This window comes from Salvelinus fontinalis, chromosome 19 (assembly GCF_029448725.1).
Source record: "Salvelinus fontinalis isolate EN_2023a chromosome 19, ASM2944872v1, whole genome shotgun sequence".
Lineage (NCBI taxonomy): Eukaryota > Metazoa > Chordata > Actinopteri > Salmoniformes > Salmonidae > Salvelinus > Salvelinus fontinalis.
In genome coordinates, this window is record NC_074683.1 from 12331034 (window position 1) to 12345690 (window position 14657).

General features: G+C 41.6%; 1 protein-coding gene across 2 annotated transcripts in view; it reads left to right on the top strand.

Annotated features, from left to right (window-relative positions):
* LOC129816387 (sterol 26-hydroxylase, mitochondrial-like) overlaps positions 1–14657 on the top strand; it is a 28312-nt gene that overhangs the window by 3745 nt on the left and 9910 nt on the right. Inside the window, exons 2-5 of one of the 2 annotated variants that reach the window (XM_055870816.1) lie at positions 881–1071; positions 8192–8391; positions 10472–10669; positions 10811–10974. In XM_055870816.1, coding sequence (XP_055726791.1) covers positions 881–1071; positions 8192–8391; positions 10472–10669; positions 10811–10974 — 753 coding nt within the window. The remainder of the gene's footprint in view (positions 1–880; positions 1072–8191; positions 8392–10471; positions 10670–10810; positions 10975–14657) is intronic. The other variant, XM_055870817.1, reaches the window with a different exon arrangement.

The window sequence follows — 14657 nt, forward strand, 5'->3', positions numbered from 1 at the left end:
ACAGATTTTCTATTGTGTTATTGACTGTACGTTTGTTTATCCCATGTGTAACTCTGTTGTTTTTGTTACACTGCTTTGCTTTATCTTGGCCAGGTCGCAGTTGTAAATGAGAACTTGTTCTCAACTGTCCTACCTGGTTAAATAAAGGTATATAATATATATATTTGTTGCCGTAGTAGTTTTTATTTATTTTAGTTTTTATTTTACTTGCTGTGTTGTACTCACTTCGCCTCCATGGCCTTTTTATATTTTTATTTATTTATACATATATCTGTTTGCCTTCACCTCCCTTATCTCACCTCACTTGCTCACATTGTATATAGACTTATTTTTTTTATCTTTTTCACTGTATTATTGACTATATGTTTGTTTTTACTCCATGTGTAACTATGTGTTGTTGTATGTGTCGAACTGCTTTGCTTTATCTTGGCCAGGTCGCAATTGTAAATGAGAACGTGTTCTCAATTTGCCTACCTGGTTAAATAAAGGTTAAATAAATAAATAAATAAAAAATAAAAAAAACCCGCGGATGAGTGCAATTTAAGGAAAACAGGCAGTCTCAGCTGACATGCAGTGTTGTTTACCTTCTCCAAGAGCTGTCTTGCACTGGAAATACAATCCCCATTGACACAGCAGGGATTACAAAAGTACAGCGGTTTACATTTGTTGTACCAGAATGCATGTTGAAAGATTTGTTTACCCCATTTCCTAATATCAATCCAGCTTTTCAGTTACATAACAATGTGGAAAAGACTGAATAGTAGATGTGTGTACAACAAAGTAGGCCTATACTATATGTAACCCAGCTCGTCTTTCTCTCGTTCTCTCTCGCGCTCTCTCTCGCGCTCTCTCTCTCTCTCACTCTCACTCTGTGTGCTAGGTGTATGAAAAGCAGCTGTACGGCCCCATGTACAAAATAGACATAGGCAGCATTAACTCCGTTGCTCTCAACAGTGTGGAGCTACAGGAGGAGCTGCTTAGGAAGGACGAGAGGTTCCCCAGCCGAGGAGACATGTCCCTCTGGACAGAGTACCGGGACCTGAGGGGCATTGGTTACGGCCCCTTCACTGAGTAAGGCCCAGGGATGCCCTTCTGTTGGTGGGAAGTGATGAGATCACATAAGAGAGGGATATAGCAGTGGCAAGGGGAAAGCAGTCACGTTAGAATATACTGTACATGTATAGTATGTCTTATGATCACACTCAGTGACGCGGTGAGGTCGGTGGCTGGGTAAGCACGGGCTCTTATGAAAGCCAGATTTACTTACAAACCTTGATGAAGCTCCAACAACCAGAGTGACATAGGCTATTAAAATCCTCTATTGACTCATTTGTGCGTCAATGTAAGTAACATAATAAACAAAACGCCGTAAACATCTGTCAGATTAAGCTAAAGATACTGTATCTAAATACTGTGTCTAAATCCACCGCATCTGCCTGTGGTGGCCTTCCACATCTGTGGTGGAAGGTGGCCGAGCTACAGCAGTGTTTTTCAGACCACGAGACATCCCGACAATGTCTTCTCACAAAAAACGTTTGCAGCATCCGAACGGCCTACAAACTTATGACCACTCTATAGACGGATGACTCTCACAAACATGATGGTGTCTTCCGTTTTACTCTAAGGTCTGAAGGTAATCCATACAAAGGAATGAAAGGCAGTACAGAGGTACTTTTGTGCTAACAATTTTTTTTATTCCTGAGCTTTCTGAAGGCAGTCTCTATGGGGGTGCCACTGGGTTCAATTCTTGGGCCGACTCTCTTCTCTGTATACATCAATGATGTCGCTCTTGCTGCTGGTGAGTCTCTGATCCACCTCTACGCAGACGACACCATTCTGTATACTTCTGGCCCCTCTTTGGATACTGTGTTAACGACCCTCCAGACGAGCCTCAATGCCATACAACTCTCCTTCCGTGGCCTCCAATTGCTCTTAAATACGAGTAAAACTAAATGCATGCTCTTCAACCGATCGCTACCTGCCCGCCCATCCAGCATCACTACTCTGGACAGTTCTGACTTAGAATATGTGGACAACTACAAATACCTAGGTGTCTGGTTAGACTGTAAACTCTCCTTCCAGACTCACATCAAACATCTCCAATCCAAAGTTAAATCCAGAATTGGCTTCCTATTTTGCAACAAAGCATCCTTCACTCATGCTGCCAAACATACCCTCGTAAAACTGACCATCCTACCGATCCTCGACTTCGGTGATTTCATTTACAAAAGAGCCTCCAATACCCTACTCAATAAATTGGATGCAGTCTATCACAGTGCCATCTGTTTTGTCACCAAAGCCCCATATACTACCCACCACTGCGACCTGTACGCTCTCGTTGGCTGGCCCTCTCTTCATACTCGTTGACCTGGAGCCACTGGCTCCAGGTCATCTACAAGACCCTGCTAGGTAAAGTCCCCCCTTATCTCAGCTCGCTGGTCACCATAGCAACACCCACCTGTAGCACGCGCTCCAGCAGGTATATCTCTGCTCACCCCAAAACCAATTCCTCCTTTGGCCGCCTCTCCTTCCAGTTCTCTGCTGCCAATGACTGGAACGAACTACAAAAATCTCTGAAACTGGAAACACTTATCTCCCTCACTAGCTTTAAGCACCAGCTGTCAGAGCAGCTCACAGATTACTGCACCTGTACATAGCCCATCTATAATTTAGCCCAAACAACTACCTCTTCCCCTACTGTATTTATTTATTTTGCTCCTTTGCACTCAATTATTTCTATTTCTACTTTGCACATTCTTCTACTGCAAATCTACCATTCCAGTGTTTTACTTGCTATATTGTATTTACTTCACCACCATGGCCTTTTTTGACTTTACCTCCCTTCTCACCTCATTTGCTCACTTTGTATATAGACTTATTTTTCTACTGTATTATTGACTGTATGTTTGTTTTACTCCATGTGTAAATCTGTGTTGTATGTGTCGAACTGCTTTGCTTTATCTTGGCCAGGTCGCAATTGTAAATGAGAACTTGTTCTCAACTTGCCTACCTGGTTAAATAAAGGTGAAATAAAAATATATAAAAAAACATCTCCTTGATATAGGACAGACACTTAAAAACCTTATTCCGTATGATTTATTTTTTGACTGTCTGTTTTGCCATTTATGAACTTGTTATTCTATGTGTTTCCATTGGTTACTTGTGAAGGCCAATTAAAAAAAAATACTTAACGGTGTCCGAAATTTCTAAATCAAATGGCTAAATAATCCATTCGAACATCTTAACAATTTCATATGTTAGCTTAGTAAAAGTGTTATTTGGTAATGACGTTTCAGACTAGTGGACATTCCAGTACTCACTGTTCGCCTGCCCGACAGCTAGCAGTGAGGGAGACGGTGGTTGGCAGTTATTGTTTGAGGTGCAATAGTGTACATTTGTCAGGTTGTTTTTTTCTGCATAGAAGACCCACTAAACACCAGTCTCAACGTCAACAGTGAAGAGGCGACTCCGGGATGCTGGCCTTCTAGGCAGAGTTGCAAAGAAAAAGCCATATCTCAGACTGGCCAATAATAAACATTTAAAAAAGGATTAAGATGGGCCAAAGAACACAGACACTGGACAGAGGAACTCTGCCTAGAAGGCCAGCATCCCAGAGTCTCCTCTTCACTGTTTACTTTGAGCTGGATGTTTTGCGGGTACTATTTGAAGCTGCCAGTTGATTACTTGTGAGGCATTTGTTTCTCAAACTAGACACTAATGCACTTGTCTTCTTGCTCAGTTGTGCACTGGGACCTCCCACTCCTCTTTCTATTCTGGTTAGAGCCCGTTTGCGCTGGGTCTGTGAAGGAAGTAGTACACAGCGTTGTACGAGATCTTCAGTTTCTTGCCAATTTCTTGCATGGAATAGCCTTCATTTCTCAGAACAAGAATAGACTTGACGAGTTTCAGAAGCAAGTCCTTTGTTTCTGGCCATTTTGAGCCTATAACCGAACCCACACATGCTGATGCTCCAGATACTCAACCAGTCTAAAGAAGGCCAGTTTTATTGCTTCTTTAAATCGGGACAACAGTTTTCAGCTGTGCTAACATAATTGCAAAGGGGTTTTCTAGTAATCAATTAGCCTTTTAAAACTTGGATTAGCTAACACAACGTGCCATTGGAACACAGGAGTGATGGTTGCTGATAATAGGCCTCTACGCCTATGTAGATATTCCATAACAAATCAGCTGTTTCCAGCTACAATAGTCATTTACAACATGAACAATGTCTACACTGTATTTTCTGATCAATTTTATGTTATTTTAATGGACAAAAAAAGGTGTTTTTCTTTCAAAAACAAGGACATTTCTAAGTGACCCCAAACTTTTGAACGGTAGTGTATGTGTATTAAAGTAGTAAAAAGTTAATTATTTGGTCCCATATTCATAGCACGCAATAACTACATCAAGCTTGTGACTCTAGACATTTGTTGGATTCATTTGCTGTTTGTTTTTGGTTGTGTTTCAGATTATTTTACGCCCACTACAAATTAATGAAATCATACCTTGAAGGCAGAACTCCGTGTGTCAGAGTGAGCAATGAGCTGTCGCCCACTCTTAGCTATGATGTGGGCGGGCCCCAAGAGTCAATACTGGGGCCCCTCCTGTTCAGCTTGTACATTAATGATCTGCCTTCTGTCTGTACTGGGTCTGAAGTTCAAATGTATGCAGATGATACAGTGATATGTGCATGCAAAGAGCAAACAACAAGTTGCACAATAACTCACTACTGTAATGGTCCAGGTTACAAAGTGGCTCAGTGTTTGCATCTCAATGTGAAAGAAACAGTTTGCATGTTCTTCACCAAGAGGGCAACAGATGCTACTGAGCCAGATGTCTATGTGTCTGGGGAGAAGCTCCAGGTGGTATCAGATCTTAAGTACCTTGGCATCATACTTGATTCCAACCTCTCTTTTAAAAAGCATGTGAAAAGGTAATTCAAATAACTATATTCAACCTAGCTAATTTCCGATTTATACGAAATAGTTTGACTACAGAGGTAGCAAAACTACTTCAAATCTATGATACTCCTCCACTTAACATACTGCTTGACTAGTTGGGCCCAAGCTTGCTGTACAACATTAAAACCTATTCAGTCTGTCTACAAACAGGCTCTCAAAGTGCTTGATAGGAAGCCCCATAGCCATGATCACTGTTACATCCTCAGAAAGCATGAGCTCCTGAGTTGGGAAAATCTTGTGTCTTGTATTCAAGATCCTAAATGGCCTGGCTCCCCCTCCACTCAGTATTTTTGTTAAACAGAAAACCCAAACATATGGCAGCAGATCCACAAGGTCTGCCATGAGAGGTGACTCTGTATAGTTCCATTAAGGAAAAGCACATTTAGTAATTCTGCTTTCTCTGTGAGAGCTTCCCATGTCTGGAATACACTGCCATCAGACACATAACTGCACCACATATCACACTTTCACAAAATGCTTGAAGACATGGCTAAAGGTCAATCAGATTTGTGAACATAATCCCTAGCTGTGTATTGCCACTTTCCATGTTTTCTGTAGCTTGTGAGGTGTGGAAACACTTTGTTGCTTTTATGAATTTTGTCTTGCTGCTTTTTGTTCTATGTTGCTCTCTGTATGCTACGTCTTGCTTGTCCTATGTTGCTCTGTCTGTATGCTCAATGATTGTCTATATTGTAATTGTTTTTAATAACCTGCCCAGGTACTGCGGTTGAAAATTAGCCGGCTGGCTAAAAAACGGCACTTTTAGTGAAACGTTGATTAATGTGCACTGTCCCTGTAAAAATAAAATAAACTCAATGGTAAATCATGTAGTGACATCTTGGGTCACTTTTATTGTAAATAAGAATAGAATGTTTTCTAAACAATTCTACATTTAATATGGATGCTACCATGATTACAGTATATCCCTGAATGACTCGGAAATAATGAGTGAGAAAGTTACATAGGCATAAATATCGTATCCCCCCAAAAAGACACATGTCTTGTGTATCTATAACTTTCTCAGTGCGTCTGTAACAACTTGGAGAAAGAGCGCAACACATACACACTGACAACAGCTACATCTGTTCAACTCTCCTGTGCCGTTCCTAAGCCAGCCTTTCGGAAGCTTTACCTTCACACAGCCTGTACACATGTGCTGTGTTGTCTGCACAGCCCTAAATCCAGCCTTTTGAAAATGCAACCTACCCAACCGCTCAGAGGCGTCTACATACTCCTAAAGCACACTGATGCCATTTTTGTGTCACAGCGCAATTATAAAACTGGGTGGGGGGGACAAAAATGCAATTTCAAAATGTGAGAGGATTTAACATGATTTTTGATTGACTACCTCGTCTCTGCACCCCACACAACTAATTATCTGTAAGGTCCCTGGTGAATTTCAAATACTCTCAAAGAAGGGCACCTATTGGTAGATGGATACATTTTTTAAATATTTTTTATATATTTAAAACATTTTTAAAAAGCAGACATTGATTATCACTTTGAGCATGGTGAAGTTATTCATTACACTTTGGATGGTGTATCAATACACCAAGTCACTACAAAGATACAGGCGTCTTTCCTAACTCAGTTGCCGGAGAGGAAGGAAACCGCAATGAAGCCAATGGTGACTTTAAAACAATTAGTTTTAATGGCTGTGATAGGAGAAAATTGAGGATGGATCAACAACATTGTATTAACTCCACAATACTAACTTGAATGACAGAGTGAAAAGAAGGAAGCCTGTACAGAATAAGAATATTCCAAAACATGCATCCTGTTTGCAATAAGGCACTAAAGTAAAACTGCCCAAAATAAACTTTGTCCTGAGTACAAAGCGTTATGTTTGGGGCAAATCTAACACAACATATTACTGAGTACCACTTTTCATATTTTCAAGCATGGTGTTATTCATCATGTTATGAGTATGCTTGTCATCGGCAAGGAGTTCTTTTTACGAAAACAAGAAATGGAATAGAGCTAAGCACAGGCAAAATCCTAGAGGAAAACCGTGTTCTGTCTGCTTTCCAACACACCCTGGGAGACAAATTCACCTTTCAGCAGGCCAATAACCTAAAACACGAGGCCAAATATACACTGGAGTTCCTTACCAAGACAACATTGAATGTTCCTGAGTGGCTTAGTTTTATATTTTTTACTTCAATCGGCTTGAAAATCTATGATAAGACTTGAAAATGGCTGTCTAGCAATGGTCAACAACTAACTTGACAGAGCTTGAAGAATTTTAACATTGTACAATCCAGGTGTGCAAAACTCTTAGAGAATTATCCAGAAAGACTGGTGATTCTAACATGTATTGACTCAGGGGGATGAATACTTTTGTAATGAAGATAAATAAGTGTTTAATTTTCATCAATTCTAACATTTTGTAAATCTTTTCTCTTCCACTTTGACAGAGTATTTTGTGTTGATTGTTGACAAAAAAATGACGATTGAATCCATTTTAATCCCACACTGTAACACAACAAAATGTGGAATAAGTCAAGAGATGTGAATACTTTCTGAAGGCACTGTATGTATATCACAGGGTAAGCACTGTCTACCCTGCCTACCTTGACTACACATCACTGCAGTGATGCCATTGATACACTACTGCTCTGTCATGAAAGAAAATGCTACAGATCCAGTGATTCAAAAAAAAGGCTGTCATTACACATTTCCATAGACCATGCGTGTGTGCAAGGCAGGAAACTTGAACTATAGACTAACACAGCACAGTTTGCACTGGGAGTGTCCTTTTTAGAACCATCAAACTGTATGAGATTACATATATTTTACTTAGTATCCATCTAGCTTTGTGACATTTCCTATGCATATCAACACAGATGCTTCAAATCGAGAAGCAGTGCAGTCGTTCTGATTTATTTCCTTAGTTTTGTGTTCCGTGAACTCCACGTGCTGCAAGACCAGCACAACACCCTGCGTGGATTTGTAGGGCAAGGTCCAGTCATGTTCATCAAAACGGATGCTCAAAAACAGTAAATCCATTTAAATGAGCCGGTTACGCAAGAGTAGTAATACACTATTGTTACATACTGTATGCAATTTACACAGAAACTGAAATTAAAGCTTTATCCCATCTTATCCTGCTTGAATTCAATATGAAGTTACCTAAATTCCAACATGTACCAATGAATTAATGTCTCATCAATGTTATTGTTGTGAATGTGTCATGCATGTTTCCTGATACAGTATATGTTTCCTGACAGGGAAGGGGTGAAGTGGTACAATCTGAGGACTGTGCTGAACAAGCGCATGATGCACCCTAAAGACTCTGTGCAGTACGGAGACGTGGTCAACGAGGTGGTCAGCGACCTGATCAAGAGGATCTACCATCTACGTCGAACCAGCCCCACGGGAGACCGGGTGAACAACCTGTCCAATGAGCTCTACCGATTCTCTCTGGAGGGTACGTGGGAAATTCTGCCTGTGGGTCGGGACGGCGATTCTTTCACCCTTCACTATATCTACAGTTCATTTTAAGTTCAATGATTTGATTAAGTTGGGTCAAGTTGCATGTTTAACTGGGTCTTTTTAAAGCATCCAGGTATAATGCTAATATAATTCTAACTTGTTATAAGCATTAATAGGCTTTGAAATGTCTTATAACAAGGCTTCTAATGTCATGTGGGCTATCTCGATGCATAACATTTTCAACTGTCTCAAACTGGCTGTTATTTAGTCCGGCTCATTATGAGATGATTATACGACATTATAACGGGGTCATACATGCTAGTCTTGCTATGCATTACAGCTGCATCCTAATGCCTCATACCTGGATGCTGTAAAGCTGTGGTCACCAACCTTTTCTGAGTCAAGATCACTTTCTGAGTCAAAATGCAAGCCTAGATCTACAGCTCAGATTTGGTTTTAAACATTACTTAAATAATACCGCAAGCTTATCGAAACACTGCTGTACTCCTTCATTGCAGCTGCTGTGCTGGTTGTAGCGGGAGTGGAAGTAGGGAGAACGCACATTCTATGGTTTTTAAGTGTTAACAAAAGTGTCGACAGTGCTGAATAACAACTTTAAATATGAACTTACTCATAAAAACAGCAGCTCTTTGCTGTTTTCGTTGAGTCTCTCCAGTCATGGTTTAAGGGGTTTTGTAATAATATGGAAAATGATGCTTTACGTAGTGTCTGGCATCTTAGTATGTCAGATGAACCGACAATGCTTGTCACTACCTCCGAAGTAGGCAGAGGCTAGGAGGAAGTGAGATGCATTGGGTGGGAGCCTTTTTTTAAAAGAAACTCACAATCATCAGCTGTATACGGTAGCTTTCTGATTTTACAATGTAGCATAGTCAATATTTTATTCATTAACGACCCTGGACTTTGGAATCGTTATCTATCTGGCACCGTTAACTTCACGTTGATCCATTCTTTGAAGACTCTAACAGACATGACTGTTAACATGCGCACCTGACCTCGGTATGTTTTATAACACTCGAGTCCTGTCACGTGGCTGAGGAGACTTTCCTTGAGTAATTTACACATCACAAACATCACTTCAGAGTTGTTTGGTTGCTTGATGAATCTCGAGCGGCTGGATTTATTTGTTAATAAAGTCACCACTATTGTAGACTTTACATTTAAGGGACTGGGTAAATTTAGTTTCTTACTTGGATAAAAACATGATTACAAAGAACAGTTAATTTGGTCTGCACAGCTTGGAAACACTAATCCTGCATAATAACCCACTTGTACACATTGAAGTGTCTGCATTCATCCTCCTCACTTCGCTGAAGAAAGTAGATTCGGACTTTGACCTAGTGAGTTGGAGACAAGTGTGAATCTGACAAACATATTTGGTGTTGTCCCCAAGGGCTGATTCACATGAACTTTGCTCCTGCTTTACTCTCACCAACATCATCGGCAGTGACAGTGCCGAACACCAGGCTTCGCCCTACAGCTTACCACGACACCACATCCCTGCAGGAGTTTGTGGACATGACTGACCTGAACACTAGTGCAGTTGAGGGATCTGATGCCAATGAACGTGGACCTCATCATGCAGCCAGCACTGGGCACTATGTTCCACGATCTGACCAGGCTAGAGAGCAAGATTCTGATCTCCTATAAAATCTTCACTCTGGATGAGGTGAGCAGAGACCCGCACTCCCTCAGGCTCCTATATGTGGATGTACAAAAAGAGTTTGGTGTCATGGAGAGTTGTTTAGAACCTCTGACCAGCCTGATGTGGAGTTCTGCTGTCCTCGCCTGCACTGCAGCTGTGATTGGAGAACTGGGCCAGAGACAAATCTAATTGTCCCACTGGGTCAAAAGGTTTTCAACAGGTAGTAAAATCTGTGTTTACTCTCTCCATGCTGCTGAGCAAATGATAGTGATGACTTAGCTGTTAATCTGTCCCTTTGCATCATATGTACAGTATCAGCAGTGATGGTGTCTGTGCTCCATAAGTCTATGGCTTCACCATTCATGTGCAGACAAAAGTTTATCTTAAACTTAAAATTTCTGTTCTTCAGGAATCTCTTCCATCCTGTTTGAGACACGGATCGGCTGCCTGGAGGAAGAGATCCCGGTGGAGACGCAGCACTTCATCGATTCCATCGCTCAGATGTTCTCCTACAGCTTGCCGGTGGCCATGCTGCCCAAGTGGAGCCGCAACATCCTGCCATTCTACGGGCGCTACATCGCTGGCTGGGAGGGCATCTTTAAATTCTGTGAATTCTTCAGCATAAGACATTCTGTGCACTTCTTCACATCTCAAGGATTTAAAAGCATTGGATTGGAGTGTGCATTGTTAATATTGGAATTCATTTGATTACCTATTAGTACAGATAGATAACGATTTTCTTTTTCAGCTGTGAAGTTTATTGAGATGAAGATGGAGGCAATTCAGAAGCGAGTGGACACAAACCAGGAAGTTGAGGGAGAATACTTAACGTACCTCCTCTCCAATACAAAGATGACCAATAAGGAGGTGTACGGCAGCATCGCTGAGCTGTTATTGGCTGGAGTCGATACGGTAAGTAAATCTGCGGAGGTTAAACTACCGTCTCAGTTTATGCGGTGTGTGAGTTTCAAATTAGGGGAAGCAACCCGGGGGGGAAAAATCCTTTATATATAAAGTAGCCTATTGCATGTACACTACCAGTCAAAAGTTTGGACACACGGGGGGTGCTGTTGTAAGCCAAGGATGTAGAACGCATTTCCCTAGTTAGTGACCAAATTTAGAAAAAAAAGAAAAGTATTTAATTCATTCAGATCTAGGATGTGTTATTTTAGTGTTCCCTTTATTTTTTTGAGCAGTGTATATATACACTGCTCAAAAAAATAAAGGGAACACTTAAACAACACAATGTAACTCCAAGTCAATCACACTTCTGTGAAAAGGCCAGTACATCAGGAGACGTGGAGGAGGCCGTAGGAGGGCAACAACCCAGCAGCAGGACCGCTACCTCCGCCTTTGTGCAAGGAGGTGCACTGCCAGAGCCCTGCAAAATGACCTCCAGCAGGCCACAAATGTGCATGTATCAGCATATGGTCTCACAAGGGGTCTGAGGATCTCATCTCGGTACCTATTGGCAGTCAGGCTACCTCTGGCGAGCACATGGAGGGCTGTGCGGCCCCACAAAGAAATGCCACCCCACACCATGACTGACCCATCGCCAAACCGGTCATGCTGGAGGATGTTGCAGGCAGCAGAACGTTCTCCACGGCGTCTCCAGACTCTGTCACGTCTGTCACATGTGCTCATGTGCTCAGTGTGAACCTGCTTTCATCTGTGAAGAGCACAGGGCGCCAGTGGCGAATTTGCCACATCTTGGTGTTCTCTGGCAAATGCCAAACGTCCTGCACGGTGTTGGGCTGTAAGCACAACCCCCACCTGTGGACGTCGGGCCCTCATACCACCCTCATGGAGTCTGTTTCTGACCGTTTGAGCAGACGCATGCACATTTGTGGCCTGCTGGAGGTCATTTTGCAGGGCGCTGGCAGTGCACCTCCTTGCACAAAGGCGGAGGTAGCGGTCCTGCTGCTGGGTTGTTGCCCTCCTACGGCCTCCTCCACGTCTCCTGATGTACTGGCCTGTCTCCTGGTAGCGCCTCCATGCTCTGGACACTACGCTGACAGACACAGCAAACCTTTTTGCCACAGCTCGCATTGATGTGCCATCCTGGATGAACTGCACTACCTGAGCCACTTGTGTGGGTTGTAGACTCCGTCTCATGCTACCACTAGAGTGAGAGCACCGCCAGCATTCAAAAGTGACCAAAACATCAGCCAGGAAGCATAGGAACTGAGAAGTGGTCTGTGGTCACCACCTGCAGAATCACTCCTTTTTTGGGGGTGTCTTGCTAATTGCCTATAATTTCAACCTTTTGTCTATTCCATTTGCACAACAGCATGTGACATTTATTGTCAATCAGTGTTGCTTCCTAAGTGGACAGTTTGATTTCACAGAAGTGTGATTGACTTGGAGTTACATTGTGTTGTTTAAGTGTTCCCTTTATTTTTTTGAGCAGTGTATATTGTTTATTCTATGGTTGTCGCAGTTTTCATGGTTCAGTCGCAGTTGTACCACTTTTATTGCTCTTAAACCAGAAGAAATCCAAATTTTCGCCTAAAATGACATACCCAAATCAAACTGCCTGTAGCTCAGGCCCTGAAGCAAGGATATGCATATTCTTGGTACCATTTGAAAGGAAACGCTTTGAAGTTTATGGAAATGTGAAAGGAATGTAGTAGAATATAACACAATAGATCTGGTAAAAGATAATACAAAGAAAAAAACAACCGTTCTTTTTTTCTTTCCTTTTTTTTACCATCATCTTTAAATCTCTGGATGCGGAGAAAGCATTTGACCGGGTGAAATAGAAATACCTTTTTTACACTATATAAATTTGTCTTTGGCTCCAAATTCATTACTTGGATAAGACTTCTGTACTCATCCCCTCAAGCCTCTGTCAGGACTAATAACACTTAATCAGATTGCTTCCTTTTGCAACGATCGACACGCCAGGGTTGCCCTTTAAGTCCCTTACTGTTTGCCCTCGACATAGAGCCCCTTGCAATAGCACTTCGCTCCAACCCCCTCATCAAAGGTATAGTCAGATACTGACACGAACACAAACTGTCTTTATATGCAGATTTATTATTATACACATCTGAGCTTTCTTTTTCTGTTCCTGCTGCCCTTGCCACTTTCACATCCTTCGGTCACTTATCAGGGTATGAACTGAATCTCAGTAAAAGTGAATTGATGGCGAATTAATTATATTAAAATGAATACTCTCCCTAAATTCTTATCTCTATCAGTGCCTACCGATTCTTATTCCCAATATGTTTTTCAAAAAGATTGACGGCCTAATTCCACCTTTTTATATGGGACAAAAAGCCCCCTAGGATATGAAAACAGCTTTTGTAGAGGCCCAGACCAGACGGCGGTCTAGCGCTACCGGATTTAAGATTCTATTATTGGGCCCCTAACCTTAGGATTATTCAATACTGGTTGCAGAGCAGGGAGATATTCCTACCCCCAATTTGAATAGAGATGGAGGACGCCTCATCTATACCGGCATCATTGTCTGCCCTCGCTCACTCCTCTGTTACAGGCCCTTACTCCTCCTTCACCAAAAAATATGTGTCAAAACAACATTGAAGATCTGGAGTCAATTTAGACACCACTTTGGGTTTCAGACAACCTCTTCTTTGGCTCCGGTAGCCTCAAACCCAGCTTTTCCCCCATCTATGGTTGATGGTGCTTTCTCAACATGGTCTAGTCTTGGTATTAAAAGATTTAGAGATCTCTATATTAACAATGCATTAAATACGTTTGAACAATTATTAGCTAAATTTGGTCTCCACAGACATTATTTATTTAGGTTCTTACAAGTCAAGAGTAACGTCCACAGCATAGATCCAGGATTCCCCACCCTGCCTGGTGAAACACAGTTTGACACATTTCTTATCCCACTTCCTACTCTAATTGGCAACTTGTCAATAATCTATAGTCAAATTTGCTCACTACAAACCACCTCATCAAACAATATGAAATCCTCATGGGAGGAGGAACTGGGTGAGGAAATATCTGATGAGCTATGGGAAGGGGCACTCAAAAGGGTACATACCTCTTCTATTTGCGCTCGGCACGGTCTCATTCAATGCAAACTCATTCATAGGGCTCACTGGACCAAAGCGAGATTATCCAAAATGTACAACGGATGTGAACCCTAATTGTGTATTATGTAACCAGTCTCCTGCTAATCACGTACACATAATTTGATGTTGCCCATCTCTTGGTGGTTTCTGGAAAGACCTCTTTAACGCACTCTCAGAATTAAGCGGCACACAGATCGAACCAGACCCTTTTATTGCACTATTTGGGTTTTCCTTTCCCACAATACAACTGGCCAAAATGAATTTTTATTTATTTATTTTATTTCACCTTTATTTAACCAGGTAGGCAAATTGAGAACACGTTCTCATTTACAATTGCGACCTGGCCAAGATAAAGCAAAGCAGTTCGACACATACAACAACACATAGTTACACATGGAGTAAAACAAACATACAGTCAATAATACAGTGAAAAATAAGTCTATATACAATATGAGCAAGTGAGGTGAGATAAGGGAGGTGAAGGCAAACAAAATATATAAATAAAAATATAAAAAGGCCATGGTGGCGAAGTAAATACAATATAGCAAG